At 43.4% G+C, this 25127-nt stretch overlaps 1 protein-coding gene across 7 annotated transcripts in view; it reads right to left on the bottom strand.

Annotated features, from left to right (window-relative positions):
• Positions 1-25127, bottom strand: part of HSPG2 (heparan sulfate proteoglycan 2) — a 1237996-nt gene that overhangs the window by 16901 nt on the left and 1195968 nt on the right. For 5 of the 7 annotated variants that reach the window (XM_069610942.1, XM_069610946.1, XM_069610944.1 and 2 more), the window contains 3 exons: positions 20285-20326; positions 18901-18971; positions 8465-8548 (listed from right to left, as the gene is read on the bottom strand). In XM_069610942.1, the coding sequence (XP_069467043.1) occupies positions 8465-8548; positions 18901-18971; positions 20285-20326 (197 nt within the window). The remainder of the gene's footprint in view (positions 1-8464; positions 8549-18900; positions 18972-20284; positions 20327-25127) is intronic. The other 2 variants (XM_069610943.1, XM_069610948.1) reach the window with 1 other exon arrangement.

The following is a 25127-nucleotide window of genomic DNA, read 5'->3' as shown; positions in this document are numbered from 1 at the left end:
GCTTTATGTGCTTGCTTATAGAAGATCCAGTGGTGGAACATGAGCTAGTTGCTGTTATAGTAGATTTTCATGTTGAAAAGACCTGGATGGCATATGCGTACTAGAATTTTAGTAACCAGGAAGATAAGATTGGTGACTGAGGAGTTAGAAACCAGCTTCCTCTGCTTGGATACAATAGCCTTGGAAATTATAAAGAACAACAAGCAAGAACCTGCACATCTAAGAATGAAACAATTCAGCTAATTAGTGACCTGGAGAATGATGTGTTACCATAATATATCCAGATCACCTCCACAACTGGCAATAAGATGGAGTAAATGTGTATAGGCTTTTCCCCTTCCAGTCCAGAGGAGTAGTATCCAAACAGCAAGTTAACAGAGGACGCTTGGAATTCTGACTGGGCAAGAATAGACCCACATGGGGATCACTCTGGCTCTTCAAAAGTAGGTGATCACAGAATTAATGAGCTCCCACCCATTGGAGGACTAGGTTAGTCTGCTTAGACGATCCGCCTGGGTGTCCTTCATAAGGACCAGCATTTGATTTTGAAGTGTCTATATCGATATAACCACTGTCGAGTTGAAGTGTTGAGATGGATGCCTTGCAGTTTATTCAAATACAACAAAGTGCTATTGTTGACTTAGACTAGGACATGTGCCTGAAAGGGAATATGGAAAAAACTGGAAGGATCCAGTCCTTAGGGTATAGTGGTCATGAATCCCAAAGAAACCCATGGAGGCAAATGTTGAAGACACTAAATGTACTAGGATTAATACATTATTTTATATGGCACTTTCTTCACACAGGTCTCTTTTCCATTTTGTGATATTGTAAATAATACAAGTTACATTACCCAAAGGTAGTCAATGTAACTGCCTTGGGAGGATGGATGGTTGAATTGACACTGCTTGAATTGCATTAGTGGCCTGCATGCTGAACACATCAATAGCAAGCGCATAATTAGAGTTGTTGGATAATTTGGGAATTCTGAGAGATGCAGTGAACTCTCTCAGGTAGAATGGATGGGGAAAATGGGTACCCGCCACAAATAATTCTCTCTGCCCTCGTACAGAGTCTAGAGAGAGGCCAAATGTAACTGAAGCAACACAAAGTTGTGAAATTACAGACCCTATAAGTAGTTCAATGTTTTCTCAAGAGCCTGCATTTCTCCTTGAAGCCCAGGCTTGCCCCATTTTTGTAGTCCGAGCTCACGCTTTATGTGGAATTTCGGAAGTGAACAAATAGGTCTGGATTAAACAATAGTGCCTGCCTAGCCAGGTGTCCAGAAAGGGGTATATGTTAACCCTTTGACATCCAGAGGTTTCATCTTGGTAAACAGATGGGGCTCAGTGTGGAAGCCATTTGTACAGCTTTGTGGCATAAGGGAAATCTCCCGCCAACACATCTCAGAAATTTCCTGCAAGGCTTCGAGATAACTATGTGTTGGTGTGTATCTTTCAGATTTGCACAAAACCGCGTTGCCATATATAGAAGTGTTTCAGTCACCATCTTGAACAACTTCTTTGGAAGGAAAATAAAAACACTGTAGGCCCAAGAACGTGAGAGTCTCCTCTCTGCTTTTCTATGGCAAAACAAAACTGAAATAATATTCCTAAATCCACTACTGCAAGGGAACTCATTCTAGGGCCCTCCAATTCTAACAGTGCCTTCAGCTTGAGGAAGTATTGTGTTAACCTATCTTCTAAAAAGAGTAGGGGACACTGGGGAGTACATGGAGAGGATGCTTAAACCTTTGCCTGACCATTGAAAGACCTATCTTGCCTCATGATCCAACAGTCGGACTGTCATATTTTATGTATAGTTATTTGTAATGCACCACATGCAAATAAGAATTTGTTTTTATATTGAGAGTACAGGGGGCTTGACCCAAAAATGGAAGAGCAGTCAATGGTGCAATCCTAAATCAGATATCATATGTTAAGAGAAAAAGGTGGGGAGAAACTGACCGGTGGATATTGGGGAACAAATGGTACAGAAACTGGGGACAGGTCAAAGACGCTAGTCTGAGGGGACTGGCTATATACATGGTAATATGTACAGTGGAGATGGGTGCAGGGAAGGGAAGGTGGGGGTGATGAGAGAAAGTAAAAGATGTTCCTTAATGGTTAAGGAGGTGGAGGCTTGGGAAAGAGTCAAGGAGTGGATAGTAGCTTTTTTTTTTAAAATGGGGCAGAAAGGAGATGCAGTGTCATGGGGGTCAGAAGGGAGGTTGTTCAGAGGGCAGCAAGATTAGGGAGTATACTAGAGAGGAGGGTGCACAGAGAAGAGTAGTAGAAGATACTGGTAGCTAAAAAATCTTGGGGTCATATTGGACTCAGTGCTGGCCCTATCCAACCAAATTAATGATGGTTGGAAACAAGTTCTTTTTAATATTCTTCTATTCAAGCATGTTGTTCCCCATCTCCTAACCACTGGCCATGCCGTTGTAGTCGGTACACTGGCCCATTCTAAACTAGACTATGTGAATGCCCTTTATGCTGGTCTGCCCGAATACTTGATTTGCTGTCTTCAAATTGCCCAAAATGCTGCAGTTCGACTCACTTTGAAACTACCAAAGGACTCTTTAATTACCCTGTCAAAGCACATTCTTCATTGGCTTCCATTGCACTCACAAATTTTATTTAAGATCCTATGCTTTGTCTTTAAGTAAATTCACAGACTTGCTCAACCTTATCTTGCCCAGAGAATGGAACCCTACTCGCCTCCCTGATCACTTAGATCATCAATTGCCCATCTGCTCATGGTTCCCAAAAGTTGCTGTTCAACAAGAGTTGACTGTCGCTTTTCAGTATTAGGTTCAAGGTCATGGAATAATCTTCTCCTCTCTCTTTAATCCTTGAATTCTCTAATGGTTTTCTGCAAACAACTGAAAACCTTTCTTTTTTCATAATCTGGATAATTACTTTACACAAACACTAGCAAAACACATGATAATTGTTCCATTTTGAAATTCATCTGCGCCCAGATGCAGTTTATTCTGCATGGTACTTTAATTGTATGCGCGCATATAAATACCACTGAACATAAAACATGGGTAGACGGGTGTGCAAGCTTGTGCATGGATTGGAGAGGAGCAGCAACAATTTGTAAAGGGACCAGCTTTTCGCAAAAAGCATGGAGGCTGTATTACAAGGTGGGAGAGGAGCAGGGAAGATTGTAGTAGGCTTAGGGGGCCCAGTGGAGTACTTTGTAGAGCAGAGAAATGGAGTAAAGGGGGAGACTAAAGAGAAGACTAGCACAATAGTCAAGGCAGCGGAGTACTAAGGTCATTATGGGAGGGTTTTGGTGGAATTGTGAGGACAGATTTTCCTGATATTAAGCAGGTTAATGCTGTCCACAGTCAATGCAGAAAGAATAACGTGTTGAAGGTTAATGTTGTTGTTAAAAAATGACCCAGAGTTTCCATTGCTTAGAGGAGTGGTGAAAATAAGTCAGGTGGAAAAGAGATGGGTGATGGAAGGAGAGAGCGCACACATTGAAAGCAGGATGGTATATCTGTTCTAAAAAGTTTAAAATGAGAAAGCAAAAGGCCATCGTGTCACTGACTATAGAGATACTAGCAGATATGTGTGCAGAGGGGTCGGGCGTGCAACCCAAAGAAGGAGATCAGTTGACCAAGGAAATGGGTGTAAATGGTGACTATTAAGGGGCAAAGGACGGACCCTTGCGGGTATGCCAACAAGGAGAGCGATAAGAATATTGGTGCCCCTATTCCATGAGATGGACTGATGAGAAAGGGTATGATGCATCGCATTCAAGATCAATGACTTGATTCCCAAGCTGACATGGCTCAGAACAAAAGTGGAGGGGTCCACTGTATCAGAAATGGGTGAGCGGTCCAGTAGTATTAGAACAGACAAGAGTTTGCAGTGTTGAGCCATGTTCAGAAAGTTACTGAAATTGATGAAGGCTGAATTTGTACAACAATGGCTGCAGAATTCAATTTGGAAAGGGTTGTGGTCATTAAGAGTCCAGGCAGGAGGAGATCCTTTTAAAGACTAGTTGTTCGAGAATTTTAGAATAGTGGGGCCATACAGCGCGATAGTTGGCATCGTTACTGTGGTATGTTGAGGGAGTCTTTAGAATTGGGGGGGTTGGGTGCCATCTTGAAGACTGGAAAGACTCCAAGGGAAAGAGAAGTTGGAGAGTTAGCAGGTAAGAGATTCAAACTCATTGACAGCGGTGAACACAAGTCTACGGGGAAGTAGGAGGGGTTGGCAGTCCTTAGCATGGGTCCCAGTTACCCAGGAGAAGTGGGTGGAGAAGGAGCGAAAAGAGCAGGCAGGTGGTAGAGAAAGGGGCAGGTAAAAATGTTTGGGACAATAGAAATCAGGAATGGATTACAGGGCATGGCCTGAAATGTCACACCTACCTCCCAGGGCCAATGTGCCTCCTCACTATTATATAGAGACCAATTGTGTTGCTTGTTTTTTAGCAGCACTAGAAATGGAGGACAAGCATCTTAAAACCTTTTATTCCTTCCTTTTCATGCCGCAGAATGACATGTCTTGACAGTTCTCAATATTTGTGAAGTGAATCAATACAATCCCTTTGTAGGTCTATCTAAGAATGCTACTAAGGACTGTCCATGTAAGGGTATGGCAGGAGGTGTTGTTCTAAAGATGTTAATGAACTGCTGTCTGAGGCCTTGACTTACATTTGGTCATTATCTAGAGACCAACAACACTTCCTTACTACAAATTGGCCTCCTTATAGACAAAAGAATAGTACAGCTAGTCCTCTCCATGCACGCCTATCCTCAAATTCATGGTTATGGGCACAGTGATAACATTTGTTACATTTTATATTTAATATATTTATATAGTAAAATCCCAAAGGCATCTTGCTACTTATGAAAAATGGTCTAATCAGAAATTATTGAAAAAAAGATTATGAAGCAAATATCTCTGCTTTCAGGGACTTCTGAAGAGCGCAGATGGGCTTCAGTGTATGCAAGCTCTAACAGTAGGAAACGCCAAAGCTTTGCAACCAGAAAATGTAAGTGTTTTCCTCTCATGCATTGTCAATGCAAACAGGTAACAGATTCTTTAATCTGAGGAGCGAAGATGGCATTTATGAACATAGTAAGAAAACTTGGCTTGCAAGAATTGTGGGCCGGGCCATAGAATGCCCAATGTGCCAAGCTCATTGCTTAAGATCCAATGCACATTGCCACATGGAGCAAATGAAAGCCCTTCACAGGTTCTAAAATATGATCTCTCTTTTTAGTGGGAAGATAAGACAGGCAGAACTATTTTCAATGTCCTGCAAAGCAATTTGTTTTTTTCATAGTCCTAGGTCAAGAGAATCACAACAAGCCTAATGGCTGCAAAGACATGAAGTGTTATTCTGTTTTTGCCATAGTATAGAAGGAGTTCTTAAGTTGCTGCAAAATAGAAAGATGATATATGCAGGATTTAGTTCCATTGTTCATCTGTGAACAGAAGGAGAACTATGAATCAAGAATAACAGATTACAAGCTTGTGTGGTGGGGTATTAGCTAACAGTAACAGGTTGTGGACCAACCAGATTAGTATTTGAGGGGTTAAACATCAAACTAGGTTTATGTAGCCACGCTAAACTCTTGTGCATGCATGAGCGGAGAAGGAAAAGCATGTTCCCCAGCAGAGGAAAGATCTGCTGGGCATCATCTGCATATATGTCGCAAGTCGGAACACATGAGCAGATGAGGCTTGCAAGAAACAGGAGCTGAAGATTAAAAAACAGCAGTGAAATCATAAAGCCTTGCGATACGATGCAGGATAACAACTGGCTGCCCGGTTCATTTTTGCTACCGTTACAAAGATTTATTTTGGGGAAATTCAGTTTAAAACATGGGCATTTGTTTCACTCTTTAGACTGGAGCTTTCGGGGCCAGACCATAGTTGTTCTGGAGTTGCGCCCATGAATTAATAAGACCTTGTTGCCTGACTCGTAGCAAGGTAAAACCATGGTTTGCTTTCTATTATTCAGAAAAGATTTTTTGCCATGCTCAGTTTTGTGGGGATGGTCAATATGAATGTGTGGTCAAGAGTCTTAAATGGTGCCGGCAGATCCAATACTATTAGTGCTGCAGCACTGCCAATGTCAGACACGCTCCTCAAACAATACACTACTGATTCAATGTCGCAACCCGGTCTAAGCCATGCATGATTTGGCTCTAAAAGTGTAGAGGTTCTGTAATTCTGTGATGGCTGAAGTTGTTTTATTTACGACATGCTCAATCAATTTCTCAAAGAAATCTAGCTTAGACATTAGGCAATAGTTTGCGGGATCCAGAAGCCATTTTCTTGAGATGTGGGGCAACCACATGTTATAATGCCTAAGGATATTGAGGCATTAATGTAAATCAGGTCACTGGATAGTATAGGGACGTCTTTAACTAGCCTTGCTGGGCAGAGGCCGTTTTGAGAACCTGCTGGTCTGTACTACATGAGAGTAGTCATCAGTTCTTCTGAATAACTATATGGAAATCATTTTTTATGGTCTTCTTACGTAGCTCACAGATACAGTTTCTAATTTAATTGTGTGCAACATTGATGCACGTTGCGTAGAAAACTTCCTTGGTGGTAAAAATTAAGCTCTCATATTGGCAACACAGATATTTCACATTGGTAGGGAGAGTTCTGCAGTTTCCAGACCTCGGGGTTCTTTTCAGTCGTTTGCCTCACATCTCGGATGAACCTTGTTCTATAGTATTCCATGTTAAAGACATTGTCTTAATAGGTTTATTTGGAAATAGTTTCATCGGTGCAATCGTAACAAGAGTAAAAAAGAGGAGGGCATAATATAAAAGTCCACTCTGATTCTGACAAAGGACTTTCAGCCCGAAAATGCGTTTGATCAATACACATGTTATAGCATTTTCTTGCCTATTTGCACTTGTGTGTTTTATACTATACTACTATACTATAGAAATAGGTCTGCTACATGCACTAGGATCGCCATAGCATTAGATTCAGACTTAGAAAGGAAAGGTCTTGGATGGGGAGTTAGCAGAGACCTTTTCCTGTTTTATACGATCTTTACTTCTTACTTGGAAGACGCATGCCCCCAAGGCAGAACGCAATGGGCAGAATGGTCTCTTCTTTATTTAACTGATGACTTGAAAATCTTTCCTCATCTCATGAGGATGATACTGATCAAATCTATCAGGCTTACCCACATGTTATCATTGCACTATGACTGAATGGTGTCTGCATTATTCCGAAGTAAGTAGATGGAGCGGGATGTTGTGATGAAACCTCTTCCCTATGCAGTAAAGGAATCTGTCTTCTTATGTAGCGGTGACAATACAGAAGAGAGTTCTTACTAATGCTGGACAAGCAGATAGCGTGGTAGGAGATGCTAATAGGCTCATCAGGGGAAGGCACTGTAATTGGCTGTCATTTTTAGACCTTACCACATAAAATGGCCAAGGTTAACGTGAGAGCAGCAGAAGAGAATGACAAAGGTTCCGGGAGCTAAAAGTCCTTTGAGGGTTTGAATCTGCAGCTGCACATGTGCAATAGCTCTCTTTAAAAGCTTTTTTCATGCATGTTTCGGCTCTAAAAGGCGGGGGTGGTGATAGATGTACCAGTGTTTAATGCAAAGATGTCCAATAAGATGTTGTAAATGTGGGTGAAAGGAAACAACAAACGGTCCATCAACAAGCTTTGCAGTATAATGACGTACTCACAGAGGGCAGACTAACAATGGGTAGTGGGGGATAGATGTTTTCCCATCACTTTAATTAAATTGAAGGATGAGCATTAATAAAACTGCTCATGTGAAATTTGAGATGAGACAGGTAGGCAAACTAGATGGACCCTTGTGATGAAAGGAAGGCAAAGTTAAGATGGTATAGCTGGCCTACCAGCTACATTTAAAGACAAGGCAGACCTAGGTGAAAGGCCCCTTTGCGGTTCCCCAGCAACTGCAGTTTAAGTAAAGACCTAGGGGAACATGGAAAGTCTTGGGATTGCCAAGTTCATGTCACACAACAGAAAACGGAGCAAAACCACACCCAGGATTTGATGCACATTGTTGAAAGTCGTGGTAGATGTGAAGTCAATTCAGTTTCAAGTATGTAATAACTACTGAAAACTAACAGTAAAGGCCAAGAACGGGCTCTACAAGGAAATACATAAATATTGTGGCTCAGTGACAAAGGGAGACCTAGCAAAGAATGAGAACTAGTCCAAACATTCACACTGGGGAACAAAATTGTCTCAAATAGGCACTACTGGAGGCAAGACGCAGAACAAACCATGCAGAAACAGATGTAGTGCAGGAACCTTGAGTCTGATATCTCTCAAGTCTCTTCTTAAAGTGTTCTACTTTTCCATGTTCTACCTTCCGCATTAGTCTCAGAAGTCAGTCTCTCTAAACCAGTGGCCTGCAGGTCTTGAGGACATAAGTTCAATGCCATGTCTTCCAACAGAACAAGCTTGTTATGCCTTACCTTATGGCTGTCACCCTGTGCCATTCCCCATCGTTCACCGGGTCCTCTGACATGATGTTGGCTTCGCCACTGCCCAGCTGGTAACTGTCAAGATGTAAAAGTTAGATTAGAGAAGCACCTGTTATGGTAGGAGTTAGTAAAAAACAAAAAAAAAGGAATATCGGCATGCACTACTTAACATTTATTGATGATCCTGGATATTTAAAGTTAACCTGTCAAAGCCTCAAGTGATCACATTGAGTAAGGACAGAACCATAAATCCCAATCATATGACAATGAACCCCTTACATTACGAAGAAGGTTGGTAATATTTTATTAAACACATCCCAAAATTAGTCCTTTGATGGAGTAGCATATTCTACGCTTTTACACTTAACCTTCTATAGAATCTCTTCACCAGTGAAAATACTATATGACTTAAAATGATTGTCTACTTTAACGTTTTATTACCTAGGATAAGGAATCTAAAGAGCACATGGGTCACTATGAACTATTTATTTTGTCTTTTCAGTAACCCCTTCTATTTCATTATTTTACAATTTAAACAAGCACAGCAAATGAGCCCATCTCAAATGCTTTTCCAATCTCTCACTAACATTTCATTCGGAGGGATTGCTGCGACACCAAATTAATGTCTAGCAGTAGGATATAATTTGTGTTTCAATTATTCCATCAGCCACACACTACAATTCTTGTTCAAAAGACCGGTAACACCACTTGCACTTACATGTTCTGAACGACTGAGTTTTTGTCACCTTAAATGAATTCAGGAATTTCCTAGCTAATGAGCCCTCCTCCTCCTCAGGTACCAGTGGCAACATTCCCATCAGTCTTTCCATGTGCACCAACAATATACTGACATGGAAACCACATGCAGCTCAAAGTCACAGAATATTGCAGATTGTGCTGAGCATATGCGTTGCACCTATTGGCTGCAATTGCACCACAAAGACAAGCCTGTACTCTATTTTATTGTTGCTGCAGCCATGAGTTACCTCACATTCCACAATGTATGAATACTCCTGCAATAGCAACCTAAACCACAGAACGTTTTCCCAGTAGTACATGTCGCTTCTATCCACACACAACCATCACTTCAATAACGCAGTGCCATAGTCGTGCCCACCGTTAGGAAATATTGTTCTTTTTGCAACTCTCCTTCTAGTGACCTTAATGGAATGCCCCGCTATTTGGTATATCTAGAAACCCCGACTGACTTTTTGAGGTAAGTCCTTTTGCTTTACTAACCTTGCTCAACTCACCCATTTTGGGAGCACTGGTCAACCCATCTAGTTACCAGTGCAGGGGGACTCTGTCCCCTGTGTGAGATTTCTCTATTGTTTTATTTAGCACACATCACCTTACAGGAAAGTCCTGAAGGGGCACTACGTAGCCATTTTCTTTTTCAGTAGAAACATTTTGTTACCTTCAGGATGGGCTGGTGGTAGGAGAGTAAGTTCTACCATTTTCTTTCCAGTCATATTCGTGTGCATGCTTCTATTTACAGCATATTGCCATTTTCAGTACAATATACTTAAAATGGCAGTGCCATGTAGTTTTCACCCTGTTCTTTTGCCATCTTTTTCATGGTCTTCTTAGAACAGGAACTGCTAAGGCATTCACTTTGGCAGAATGTAGTTTGCATTCTCTACAAAACTGAAAGTATGTGTAATCTGGCTGGATACACGGGATGGAACTGCCTTCTCTGAATCCACATTTTAACCAGGGGATGTCTGTTGTAGGGTAGATGTGAGGCCACAGGCTGTCCATGATTGGACAGGCCTGCTCAATTTGAATAATGCAGATCCTTCCTTGAAGAGTTTGGGTAACCCCACCTCGAATTTTAGGATATGAGAAGGGGTCCTGCAGAAATACACATCATATTGTCAACTGGATCCAAGACCCATCTGTAGAGAAGCACGATGCTGAAGACCCAGTAGGCTGCTGCTAAGGATGAATAGCATTGCCAAAGCCAAGTCCCGGTAAAGCTCTGCCTCTCTTGCAACATTTCAAGAAGACCCATGTCAGCACTTCGACCCTTGGACTAGTGGGACTAATCAGTCCTGATCCCTGCATGAGACGCCTGCCATCCAAAGTGTCCTGGTCCAGCTTCGAACAAAGCCTTTCCCATGGATTGGTCACCATCCTGAATTGGAGCTTCAGACTGTAGGTTGTCCAGCTTCGAACAACGCCCCCCCAACCCCTCGACCCCCTCTCCCCCCCAAAACACCTGCTGTAGCTGCTCTCCTGTATGAAAAGGACTCTTCCTGGAACTGGATCTTCTTCACCAGCATGTGTCTCACCTTCCACCCCTGATCGAGATATGCGCTGCTGCCAGTCTCTGCCTTGTCTTTGGAGTCTCTGGTCATGGGACCTGCTGTGGCTGCAGTCCTGAAGTGCATGTGCTGTCCTGCTGCAAGATCTTTGTAACAGTCCCATCAGAGTGCAGAACCGCTTTCTAGCCGGTACCAAATCCCAAAGTAAACTTCAGACACAGCTGCTGGTCATACAGAAAATACAGGTAGGTATTACCCGAGTCCCAGGGGAGCTAGATAGGAGGCAACTTTCAACCAGGCTAGGATTGAGGACCCTGAAAGATGAGATCTTAACCCAGATCAGATGACCAAATGTCCTTGGGAGAGACAGAGGTGGCGTGAAGCCCCAATACATTGTGTGGTAAGGGAACTTATAGTAAGCAAGTCTGCTTAGGTGCTGGGTTTTAGTTTAGGTCACTTTGTCGGGTTCTGTAGCAGGGGCTGCAACCGGAGTCCATGGAGAAAGATGGGTTAAAAAATGCTGTGGGTGACACTGGAAGACCCTGTCAAGCCGCACTATGAAGAACTGGTGTTCGAAAACTTTTTCTTTTTGTTGTTTTCCCTACATTGACATCAAGTCACTCAACCCCCTCAACCTTTTGCTATGTTTTGATTCCTGTCCTGACTTTTGGAGGCAAGTAAAACATTTTCGCTGTACTTCCGTTGCTTAACTCATCACTTTTGGTAGCACTGGTCAGTCCCTAATGCAACCAGTGAATTCCGACCCTGTCTCCTTTAGCGAGATTCCTTGTTTTTATGCTGCACACATCACCTTGCAGTGAAGCACTGCAGGGGTATGTAAGGAACTCATGGTTGCAACAGTAAAGACAGACACAAGTGATCACAGTTAAATGGTGTTTATTAAACTGTATGCCGGTTCGAAAAACACCCCTAATCTAAACCTAAATCTAAGATGGGGGAAGCGTCGACCATCAAATGAAAAGACGGTCCTAGTGGCATTGTGTCAAATAAAAAGGGTCTATACTAACCAGCATATTTCCAAACCTTACAACTAGTACGAAAAAAAGGGTGTGGGATGAATTTCAAGAAAAGAAAGAAGTGTTCTCAAATAATATGTTAGGATGCCGGAGCTTGGTTCTCCCTTCACCACATTTTGAGCATGGGGCAAGGTGGGATCTTGGAGCACAGCACACACACGAGTCGACAGTTCTGTTCCAGTTTATCAGGAGCCTCGATGGCTAAGTCTCGTTTCTCTTGAAAGTCTTGCCTTCGAGGGCCGGACATGTTCAAGCAACAAAACAAAACGTTTCTTCAACAAATGCAGGCTTGTTTCCTGGTTTCACTTAGGGTGAAGATTCTTCCTCCCCGATTCCCTTTCTTCTAGGCGCTGACCCTTCTTTACTCTCAGCCTCCCTCCACCAAGTTCACCATGGCTTTTTCTTCCTTCGCAAATCTTAATGTCTGTTTAAACAGTGGCCATTCCTCGGTCGGGTTCACTGTGTCAACACACTTTCATGGCACTTTCGGCTTACCCCCTTCTCGTCAGCATCCCTCGGTCGGGTTCACTCTTGCCAACTTCACATTAACAAATGCTTGCAGGATTCACTTCCCTTGCTTTCTCACAGTTCTTGGGCCAAATGATTTCAACTGTACGGGGATTTTAGTTGACCTCCTGTAGGACCACTTTGATCTAACTGGGTGGCTCTCCTACGGCCTTCTGGTAACTGCAGTTTCACTCAGACAGGGATCGACCAAAGTCTTTCAAGTTAGCACCCACGTGGTGCCAGTTACCTCTGCAGCTGGTCTCCCCTCAACACTTTACATTTCTTTGAACTTGGTTCAAATTGATACTGAGTATTTCATTCACCACAGCCCGGATCTTATCGGCTCTTCCCTTGCCACACTGGCTGTGATAAGATAAACCGCTTGGCTTTCCTCCCAACTGGAGTCAAGGCAGGTACCACAGTAGGAGGAGTTTCCCTCGCTCCCACTTATCAGCATCGACACGCTCATGTACCGTTGACATCTGTTACGGAGAATTCTCTGAAATGTGCTAATTCCCTTCTACCTTAGAGACCCCCAGCTCTTTTTCTTGACCTTAGGACTTTTATTTTATAACCTGGAGAGAGTGAGACCTTTTTCCCCACTCATGTATTTTTTCTGTGATTTTGACTTTGGAGTCTGACAAACTCCTTAGGCATCATCTTTACATTGTGACACATAGCACCTTCAGTGCAGTGGCACAGGGAAGTCGCTTAGATTGCCCAAAGGTTTAAATACATTCTCTTGGTGAAACTACTGTTTCCAAGAGCAGTGAAGTGAAAATGACTTTACTTACATTTTGTAACTTTCTAGACCCAACACATACTATCTTACCATAGGGTGCTGGAGGGGTTACTTAGTATCCCCTTTGTTTAGTTTCTCATGTAACATTTTTATGTTACCCTTTCTACAATTAATGGCTGGTGGCAGTGGTTTACCTTTCACTACCATTTTGTGTTTTTACTGCGTGCTGCGTTCGCAGCTGCATTAACTCACCCATGGGTGCCCATTTTGTCAAAAAGGCCCGGGCTTGTTTTTTCACAATTTCTTGCTGGAAAGGTCCTTCTTGAGATTTACTCTGCGTGCCAAACCAGGTTTGGTCCCTTTGTTTTTTTTGTCTTTGGTGGGATTCACAAGTGAAGCCCGCCTCTGGCTCCTGTATGTCTGGCAGGGGCAGGAAGTGAGGGAGGTGCCCGAAACGACCTGTGCTTAATCTCCTAGGAATGCACTCAAAGGTGATTGGCCGGCTGGCTGTCCTTGGAGGACAGCCACCCTGTTGTGTTATTGACAGCTAGGCTGGAATGAATGGGAGAAACCTGCATAAATTGCGAGGCATTTTGGCTTGGAAGGCAGAGTCGACCAACAGAACGAAGGAATCCGAAGAACTTGGAAAAAATACCTGCTGCAACTCCTGGACCGTTGGTTTGCCCGGTGAAGCCGTGCTGAAGCTCCGAATTAGTTTTGACTAGAGAAGCTCTGCGAGGAGGACATCTCCCTTTGGGTTGGTGGGACTAATCAACCCCAAAGTGAACTTGCCTGGACATCCACTCGAAGCCAGCTGTACTTCCACTGCTGCTGGAACTGAAGTGCCAGGGAGAGCAACACCAGATCGAGGGAATCCCTTTAAGTCTGACCCGAGCACCAGGTAGATCCGCCGGACTTCCCTGAAGCAGGACTGACAAAGCCTGAGCAACCTAAATAGAGTGCTGGACCCCATATGCGAGCAAAGTCCGAAGTGGTATCCAAGAACCGCAGCGTTGCTATTTGCTGTAGACTCGAGGAGCTGAAACCGCAAAGTGCAGCTGAATTGAGGTTTGACCTTTGCTGTCGCTGACTTTTCCATTGTGTTGCAGGACTCCCCCAGAAGTCCTCCCTCTTGGCCCCAAGAATGAGGCCCATGAACAGCAGGCTCTGCAGAGCCACACAGAATAGAAAACAGCTGGAACTATTTCTTCTAACCAAAGGTACTGTAAACCGAAGAGGACTTACCTCTTGCTGTGTAGCCTAACTTGCTCCGAGTTGAGACTTGTCTTGGTTGCCATTGCAGAGTTGCTTGCAGGTTTGTCCCTCAAACCTCCCAGCTCGTGGCCCTTCAAGTGAATCTTATTTCTACAAAACTTTTTAAAAACATTGTGCAAGACTTTTACTTACCTGCAAGGAAGATCTTCAGCTCGCCTAGACTTTGTTCAACTAACATTGACTGTCCTGGATCCCCGAGAGAGTCTTCTGCCTCTGACTTTGTGCATTTGCCTTTCCCCCAGGAAAGGGTTAATTTACTTTTCATTGGAAAGTTTTAAAAAGTACTTACCAGTTTATGAATTATTTGTTAACCATTGTTTTATTCCTCTATTCTATCCTTTGCACCCCAAACTCAGTATTGCTCTAAATGTACCAGTGATAAATCAATGCCCACAGTGTCCTAGCTATTTAAGTCACCTGAGGGTGTGGGAAGTGTCTATGTGCCATCCCCAATGGGTATCATCTGATTTAGAGAAGCAGAGTGTGGTTTGAAGTGTATTATAATTGTTACATGTTTTGCTCCCTTCTGAAGAAGGCTTATATAACTCTTAAATAAATGGATAATTGTTTAATCAAGAAACCTTGAATATAAGTGTTTATTTGAATAACTGTCACTGTGAAACTGTTACAACATTACTGCTCACATTGACCCCTCTTGAGAAGCCTGGCTGCTCAGCCACACATCCTCCCTTTCCTCACTTTCCCCCAGAAGCTCAATGTGTCCAGGACTCTGATACTCTTCAGGCTGGACTACTGCAACATCCTCTTCCTTAATCTACCCTCCCCTTCTATCTGCCCCCTCCAGCTAATCCAGAACAGGGTTGCAAGACTTATCCTTGGCCTTAAGCCCAGGGACCTTATCTCTCCAGCCCTAAAATCTCTCCACTGGCTCCTGAATGCTGCAAGGATAAAATGTAAATCCCTCTGCATCATCCATAAGGCTGTCTGGGGCCAGGGACCATGCTGTCAGCAACTTGCTCTTACTGAATACTCTCCTTCCAGATGACTCCGATCATCTGACTCCAACTCTCTGTCAAGCGCTTCTCTAAGCAGAGAACAGGTGGCCTTTCCCTGGCTGGCTCCCTCCTCTGGAACAGCCTGCCCTTTCTTTCAATCTTGAGCCGGATCTCCTCAAGTTCCGCAACCACCTCAGGATTTTCCTTCTCCTTCCCTCTTTCCCTCCCTCCTGTTCTAATCCCCACAGTAGGTGTGATTGGTGGCCCTGGGTCCTTATGTGTCCTTATGTGTCCTTCGGAGTCCTGGCCTTATGCAGATCACCCACAGCACCCGCCCACCCCATGCCCTTGCCTTCGGGCACACTTGGCCCACAGGCCTGCACTTATTGTAGGTGCTGGTGACCCCTCTCCCATCTAGCGGTCACTGCCTGGCACTTACCTGTGGCCTACCGCAAATGGTTCTTGCACTTACCTGTTGCCTTGCAACTGTCTACCTGGCACTTCACCTTTCTGTAGACTCTCTAGCACGTACCCCCTTCCCTCTGTCCCTCTCTTCTCTGCACTTGCACAATCCAAATGTTCACAAGGACTAGTAGGACCACTCCATTTCTGTATTTTGCATATTCTATGTCTTGCTGTTTTCCCCTTTTCCCTTTGCCCTGTGGGCACTTTGAAACACAATTTTCCTGATGTCAAACACCTTACAAATGCACAATAAAGGTGTCCTGATTCTGGAACAAGTGTACCGTCTGTGCTATGCTGCCAACTATCTCCTCAGGGTTCCATGTCATTTCATCGCGGGATGTTTTTTCGTGGGGTTTTTTACCGTGATTTCTTTTCTCAAAAAACGAATCGAATTTTTTTTTATTATTATTTTGAGGGGGTGCCCCCCAAATCCCCCTTTTTCCAGAAAATTTGATGGGTTTTTCACAGTAAAAATCCACGTGAAAAAAGGACGCCGTACCCTCCTCAGGAGGGAAGGCCTTCCCCACCTGGTTGTCTAGGACTGCTCCGATGAATTAGAGCCTTCGGAGTGGCATCACATGGGACTTCAAGTTCAGGGAGAAGCCCAGCCTGTGCAGTAGAAGACAAGTGTCCTCCAGATGAGACAAGACCTGCCCCGCCGACTTCCCTCGGATCAGCCATTCGTCCAGGTATGGAAATACATAGACCCTGGATCTCCTGAGGTGAGCGGCGACAACCGCAGTGTGCTTGGTGAAGACCCTTGGAGCAGACGTCAACTCAAAAGGAAGCACTTTGAACTGATGGTGCTTGTCCCCATGAGGAACCTTCGGAAATTCCTGTGCTTTCAATGTATCGGCATATTGAAATAAGCGTCCTGCAGATTTATTGACACCAGCCAGTCCTTAAGTTGAAGAGTGTGGAGAATTTCTCTCAACGTCACCATCGAGAATTAGTCTTTTATGAGAAACTTCTTCAAGGCCCTGAGGTCCAGTAGGGGACAGGGACCACCTCCTTTCTTGGGCACTGGGAATACCAACCCGACCATCTCTGATCGGGTGGTATCTCTTCCACAGCACCTTTCGAAAACAGGGCTTGCAGTTTTTCCTGCAGCTCCCGTCCCGGTTGGATTGGAGGCGGTGGGGTTTTGTCCGATGGTTTCCCAAAGAAGGGCTGACAATAACCCCACCAATCTAGCTAAAGGGCCCAGGCATCAGAGGTAATCTTCCACTGGGGCCAATGTTCTGCCAACCGTCCACCAAACTTTGAGAGTCATAGGAGGGGAAATCAAAGTGGCTTACAGGGCAGTGCCACTGCTGCTGCTTTTTGCTGGCCTCTAGAAGCCCCTCTGCCCCTTCTGGGACGAGAGAAATGCCTCTGTCCCTTCCTGACTTTTAACAGAAAAAGATTATTGTGGGGTTAAGCAAGTGTGCTTCAATACATATATATGTAGATTTGCATTTGTCACTTTATATGTGCTGTTTATACTTTAACTTGATGGCGTCTCTTGTATTTTTGTAACTTTTTAAACTATTATATTTATTAAACATATTCTTCCTATTGTTTAACTTTGTTTTTATTATGAAAGGTTTGATTTTCAAACCATAGCACAATTACATTTCAAAAAAGAACCCTTGATCCATCTCTGCAACTTGGAGTGATTTTTGTGCCATCTGTGAAATACTGATAGAGGACTCATGACTCTTTACTTGGGAATACATCTCCACAGTGGTATACCGTTGGAATGGACGGATTGCATGTACATGGTATGCTATTTTGTAGACAAAACACAGCAGCAAAGCTATCTTGCATTTTTCCTCTTTACCCGCTAACCTAACCCACTGGTCACTTTCATTTCGGCCTGAGCACCTTTTGAATATGCAAATGGAAGCATGGTATGGTATGGTATACATCCCAGTAACGTAACACCAAATCACTGCATTGGGACTCTACTCCTTGCCATACAGCAGCCCTACTTTCCAATCCGTTTTGATATTAGCAGTGGGCACAGAAAGAATATTTCTTTGCTAGGTAAACTATAGCACATTTTGCCAGTAATACAGTTGCAGACTGACTAAAGAAACTGTAAAAAGACCAAATTACTGCTGCAGTGCTTAGTGTTTAAGACCTCACATTCAGGGCTACAGATAAGATTGACACAGTGTATTACTCTCTATTTTTTAGGCTGGGAGTAACAAGATTATTTAGGAAGTAAACAAGTAATTCCCATTGATGATATTTTTAAATTAAATATTTAACTCTAAAATATTTAAACTTGTAATCGTACCTTTGCAGCTTGTAATACAAGCAAATCAAGCCATTCCCTTTTACCTTAATATGAAAGAGTAATACTAGATTTCCTTCCTACGTCTGTGCTCTTCTGGAACTACTGACCCACATTTGTGTGCACTTGTGTGAGAGAAGGGGGGCAGTCTTCTACGTGCTCTTTGTGTCTATTTTGTTGGGACTATTTTTACCCTCAATTTTATTTATAGATCTGGCTAGGGAGAGGTAGCTTTAGCTCTCTGCCAGAGCACTAGAAATGACATAACTTGAAGTTACATAATAGAGGGGCCCTGATGTATATCTGCTACTCCATGGTGCAGGACGGTGGAAGTTCAGTTATAGCTGTAGCCATCTTGCAGAAGCAAGTGTAAAGAGTTGCTACCGTTGCTTTTAACAGCTTTTTTCCATTCTGCTTGGTTCATAGATGTGCTTTCCATTCTTATGCTGCAATAAATGGCTTTTGATATTTTTGTTGTGATCGTTCTTATTATTACACATGTCTATGCCCGTCATCGTTTGTGTGGTTAAACCATGAAATCATGATGGATTGGGAGCCATATTATATATATATGTGTAAACCATTACTGTGTTCCCCAAACAATATGAATACTATTATAACAATCACCAACAAAGTCAATAGGTCTGGGTTTGCAAATTTAGTTACATTTTGCAGCAATCGCAAGCCCCTTTTGCTTTTAATTGCAATGTATAAGGTGACATGGGTATATGGAAGGAAGATACATGTATGAAGCAGAGAGCAGGTTTGTTCAAGTGCTGGAGAAAAGAAGCAGTAGATGATGGTTCTGTAGAAAATAAACCCGCTCCCATAAATAGTCTCCCCCACTACGCTCCACCAGATAACTGACCCTCATTTACCTTGGCCCCATTTTCCTACCTGAAGACCAGGTGTCCATCTTTAAGCCCAAGGCTGACAAAGTCCTTCCCCTTCCCGTGTTCATTCTCCTCCTAAAATAGAATCATTCATTTGCAATTGATTACATAACAATTTTCAACATAGTGCTTAGTCATTGAAACGGCCTAATGTGCATGCACACACGAATGCACGCGCACAAAATACGAAGATAAAACATTTCAGTCTCACCTCATTGACAGGAGTGATGGTGGGGGTCAGGTTTACTATGTAAAAGGCATTTTGCGCAGTATGGAGCGCCATATAAACAAACAGGTTCACTCCTATGCAGTTAGCAGGCCACCACAAAAAGCACGTAATGAAAATGGGTCATAAGATGTACAGGTGTCTAGGATGAATCAAAGTTAGTCAGGGGTTAAAAGAGTTTATAATACACAATATCGCAGTGCCAAGGTCTTGGGTAAAAAAAACTGTGATCCTTAGCCATCCGACCGTTTAGACTTGTGATGAATGGAATACCACTGAATGACATAAGACCGTGGGGCTGGAAGTCAGAAACCCCACTAATCCGTAGTGAATCCTTGAGCAGCCAAAGCAACTGCATTGGAGAAAGTGGCCACTGAGGTTGGTAATGCTCAAGGCCCCACTGAAATCTACAAGATCAGAGAGGCAGACAGCATGGAGGGTTACAATGATTTACATGCTCAGAAATAGTAAGGAGTGTGGTTTAATTACACAGAGCGATTCAAGAAGAGTGAAAAGCACTGTGGCTCTGCTACAGGGAGAGTGAAAACCATGTGGCTTGCATGGCAGGAGATGACACGCTCCACAGACTTCATTAAATAACGTTTTCTTTTGATAAATTCATAGTCAATTTCATTGTTCCAGAGTATTCTAAAAAACACAATAATGCTCAATTGTAAAACAATCATTTCAAATACTTAGCTTTAGAAATCCCCTAATTTCAAAGCTGCATTTTTTTTTAGTGATTTAACAAACACATTCTTTTGGGAAGGGCTGGGATAATAGGGCCATGAGAGTATTCCACCAGCAGTTACACAAACTCATGCCTGAACTATTCTTGCTGCTTTCTGCTCAGTGCATAATATTTAAGTTAGTAGACCTGGCAACTCCTGCTCAAGGACTCTTCCTGCTATCTTTTTAAGCATTTGTTTATATTTCAAAGAAAACGTTTTGCGATCCATTTGAAACAATCACTTGATTCAAAGTTTTAAGTGAAGCATGGCGATAACTGAAGACTGATCAAACACTTCTATTCAAGGTGGTCCAACCTTTATCTTTTAACCAATTATTGAATGTGATCAGGCATAGCAGACTCCTAATGTCCTTCCCCTCCACCCCCGTATTGAGAACAACCCCATTTTGCAGGATCTGTAGCTGTAAATACCTCATTAGTATCAAGCTCATCAGGAAACACCTCGTCGGTTACCTGAAGGAGAGATGTGGAACATGGAAGTGAACTGTGTTACATGCACATAACAAGCAAGCAACATGCAATAGTTATAATAAAAAAACAAGCACATTTTACAGCCAACAGCCTTGAATTACCATGGAAACTAATGAGCATGCTAACGTTATGACAGTACTCATTCGCAAGGCATGCAATGAGGAGAGGTAAAATGGCTGCACCCATTAACGGGGGGCCTGCACGAAGGCACCTAATGCCTGGCCCATCCCTGACTAAGTGGGCCGGTTGCAGTCATTGAGTTTCTAATTCAGTCACGGAAAATAAAGTAAACGCGAATGACCATCTCAAATGTGGCACATGCGAGTCATGATGCTGCAGACTATTTTAACTGGTCAGATTATTACTGTCGACTCCAAAAGGTTTTTAGATTAAACCACACAAGCCATTCTGTGGGTTTACGACTGGTAACAGAAAAGACAGTCAATTAAATTAAAACTAAAAAACACAAAATACTAAACAAGAAGAGCAGAGTAAATAATAAGAACGTCATCACGTTCCAGAGCAGTCGGTCACAGGCAAATCGTAAAGGACATGTGCTCCTCAAAGAGAAACAAACCAACTAGTCTTTCTGACATCCAAATGTCTGCTAAACTAGAAATTAAGACCAATGACAATGAGCCATTGACAAGCCATAAGCAAGTCATTACAACCTAGTAAGATTAAATAAAGCACACCAAGTAATGAAGACCTGGACATCACAGGATAGAGGTCCTAAATATGGCCTTCGATCATTGCTGAACAATAAAGACTACTACCATGCAATTGATTACTTCAATGAATGTTACTGCAGCTTATGATGCTAGGCCTACTCTAAAAAAATGATCAATTAAGGAGCAGTTTTCAAGGAGAGATCGTTATTATAACAAATGTCTATGAGGGAATACACAGCATATGTCAAAGGTTGTCTCAATGCATCACACATGGGTATGAGAGTCATGGAAACGTGCTGAACGTTCTGAAAAGTCATGCAAGTTTTGGAGCATTTCACTAAGTGGCAAAAGTCAGTCTTCAGTGCTTCCTATACACCTTACTGTTCTTAAGCAACACAAGAGGTAAGGCATGTCATGCAAGATTTAAAGGAGGGAAAATGTGTGGATATGAGGTTCTTTCACTGGTGTCCCTTCCATGTAAAATGTCTACTCACCTGAAAAAGGGATCAATGGAGTTTTGAAAATAAATTCCCTATTCTATTATTGTGCTCATTTGGTTTGTCCAATAAATGATATCACTACATAAACGCGCTGCGTTCTCACTTACCTAATTTGGCATCGTCCTGAGGTTTCATTGGTTTGATTTCAAACAACATTAAGACAGTCCATAAGAGCTAATATGGGGATAACTGCATCTTCTGCAGCCTGTACTGCCTGGCAATGGGCCGCGCTAGGCGAGGGCATTAGCAAGAGCTGTGGGCAGTTACCATACAAGTAGAGCCGACTGAGGAGGCCATTAGCACTCACTAATATGCATGAACAATAGCCTATAGGTAACCCATGCAGGAAGAGGGTGCAGGGCTGGAAGGGGTTAGAGGCGAGTGCACCCATCAAGGGAATAAAATGGAGGAGGCAGGGTTTGCGGGGAAGGGAGATGGAAAGTTTAAGATAGAGGGGACAGGTGAAGGTAAGCAGAAAGATGGAATGGAAGGTGGCAGTATGGCGATCATCTGTTGGATTGATATGTAGGCAGAACACCATCAATTAATGCCCACATTCCAAGTCAAGTAATCACTGTGCCACACCTTCAAGGTTCTGAACGGTGGTTTCATCACCAGGCACCTTCCTGGTTCCAAAAACATTGTGGATTAAGTTTCAAGTGAGTAAACAAATACTCAACATCAGACCTTATCGTTCCAGGTAACAAGGCGTGCATTAGAGTGCAATGTTAGCAATTGGAAACAATTGTAACACAAAATAAAGAGTATCAAATAAATACTTGCCTAAATAACATAAGTCCCAAATAAAGACTAGACAATGCACAAGTAGGCTAACGTGGAACAGGGCATGAAGACAGTGAGTGGGTAGGGATGAAACAGTCATTTAGACCATGTGCAGGAAATGTTTAGGCATGGCAGGAACGGAACAGTACATCCTGTCAGCATAAGGACAGAGACGTGGCATGCAGATGGTGTAAAACCGAAACTTCCACCCCTCACTTAACCCTAGGCTCTGAGCACTTTTAGGTTTTTTCAAAATTGTTTCCCTGTTTTTTTTCTCTCTTTTTTAATTAGTCTTCCTCCAAGCCACATGTGTGAGGCAAGTGGAAGATGTGCTACAGTAAAAACATTTGTAGCATCATTACAAGTTTCCACTAATGAAGCAGGTCCTCTTGAAGTGAAGGCAAGTGTCAGGAATCAGCTCAGGGTCTCAAGCAGATCCATGGCTCTGCAGGTCTTGGTACTCTCGGGAAGCAATGCAGTAGTGTCTCCACTCATGCTGAGCTACCAACAAAGACACAGCTTACCCGTTTCTGCACTAGTCAACAAAGTTGGCTCATCGCCAACACTCTCCACCTGATCACATCCTTTGTTATTGTGAACCTTGTCAGCCTGCCATCATTTGACTGAAAGCTTCCACCTGTCTGTGCTTTGTCTCCATCTCTGTATTCCATCCCTGCTTCGGTCTCCACACAAGTTCATCTCGTCATACTCAAGTTCCTGCTGGTCATGCCTAGCACATCAAACTTCTAGTGTGGTTACCTGCTGGGCTGTCCAACCGTGGTAAGCCTGGGTTCTGCACAGAACCAGAGCACATGAGTGGTGGGAGGACTCTGTGCAAGCCTAGATAATGATAATGCCTCGTTTCTCTTCTCAGATCCACGGGTACACTACCTAGGGACTATGCATGCTTCATGACCTGTCCAGACAGACTTGGACTATCTGCCTTTGACACACCTTATCTCCTGAAGAGCAATTGGAAGGTAGGGAGTTCATGCCAAATTACATCAGATCTTTTGCCGTTAAGGGTTTAGCCAAAGCAGAACAGGATGCCCTGTCAGAAGAGGTTAATTTTATTAGACACCTGTCCACGTATGGACAAATGTAGAATGTCTATCTAAACAATTGGCAACCACTGTAATGACGTACGACACAAATGGAGAGTTCAGAGTCCCATGCAAATATAGATCAAAGAAACTGTCGGTTGGAATTTGGAAGTACGAATTCAGATCGCTGCTCGTAGATCAAAAGAGTCCTGGAGTCATCTGTAAAGTAGAAGGTACACGTCGTAGCCACTTTAGAGCCCCTACACTGTTTGCTTGTGTTGCTTTGACCAATTTTCCCCAGTGAGGTCCATACAGATCTTACTTGTGGTACAACTTGTATGTTTGCGATCCTAGGAGGATGCTTAAGCCCCAAAGGTACGAATTATCGCCAAGGATCCTTTTAGTTTGCCTGGGTCATTCAACAGTCCCAGGCAGCTGGACTGGCTCTGGTTGGTGGGAATGTACTTTTGAACAGCGGTTGCATGCGTTTTAGCCATTCTGGCACAGGAAGACTTTCTTCCTGAAGGATCCCAAAATGCAGTCTACAGTTGTGAAATCAAGTACCCAGACAACTGTACTGTTGGTCTTATGTGATTGGTTGGGGACTGAGAATTACTGTGGGGGTCATTTGATGATGTGCCCTTTTGGCAAGGGGCACACAAATGACTATGGAATGTGGTTTCTAGGGGAGTCCCAGATGGCCATTCCCCTCGGACACCTACAGAGGTAGGTGTCCGAGGGGAATGGCCATCTGGGACTCCCCTAGAAACCACATTCCCTGAATTTGGCCGCAAAGGTTATCGTATGTTTGCCAGCACTGATTAGCAGGCCCCTAAATGAGTGTGATTGGCGATCAGGGTCACCATCTTCACTCATGTTTGAGCTTAAAGGGCATGTAGGTTTGCATTCTGCACCGGAACGTTGTCATTTGGTGGCATTTGATCCTGAAGCATTGAGAGATGACTGACCCAAGGATGACAATGGGATCTCTACTCCAGAATTATTTTTTAACTCCAAGGGACCATCCAATGAATCACTGCCTCCAATGGTTGGCCAAAAGAATCCATGTTGGGTGCACCTTTGCCCAGTGGGGACAGGTGGATACGCTGGTCTGGTGGGTTGTGTCTCTCTCCAACTCCGAAGACTTGCCTGGGATGCTGAATTAATGGGATGGAGCACAGTATTCTCCCGACTTACCGGCATGGATGCCACCTCTGATGGGCATTTTGTTTGACACTGTGTAGCAGCACCCATGTACCTTTGCCAGAGCATGCAGACCTATAGGCGTTCTGGGAAGTGCAAATTACTTTCCATTGACTTCAATGGAGCCCCGGGCACATCTGTTAGGGACTACGACCGTTGGTTTATTGTTGGGCTAGTGTGGCCTTTTTACCCTCCTGTGTAGTTCCTATGGCTCCCAGTGAAGCGAGATCGTCGACCATTTCTTTGTTTGTGTGGTTCTTTTAGTGTAGCACAGCATTTTGGGCACTGTAGTGGAGAAGAGATTTTCCTGCAGTAACTTAAGAAAAGGTGCACCTTTTTAAATGGTACCACCGACACCAGCTTTTCTGGGCCACAGTGCTTAAGTGAACCATTTACTAATGTAAAAAAATAAGGGGAAACATGGTTCCCCTGCAATACTGTCCATAAAGGAGGCAACAGTGTTGCACAGTGGACCTGAATACGGGAACAGGGTTCCCTTACACCAGTAACGTTAAGGACTAACCAGTGGCCAGAATGAAATGTGTTAAGCATGCAGGTTGGTTTAAAAGTACCTCACTCACTA

The sequence above is a fragment of the Ambystoma mexicanum genome, chromosome 8 (genome assembly GCF_040938575.1).
Source record: "Ambystoma mexicanum isolate Mex_15411 chromosome 8, UKY_AmexF1_1, whole genome shotgun sequence".
NCBI lineage: Eukaryota > Metazoa > Chordata > Amphibia > Caudata > Ambystomatidae > Ambystoma > Ambystoma mexicanum.
The sequence above is the reverse complement of the archived record's forward strand: the minus strand, read 5'-3'. Positions and strand labels throughout refer to the sequence as shown.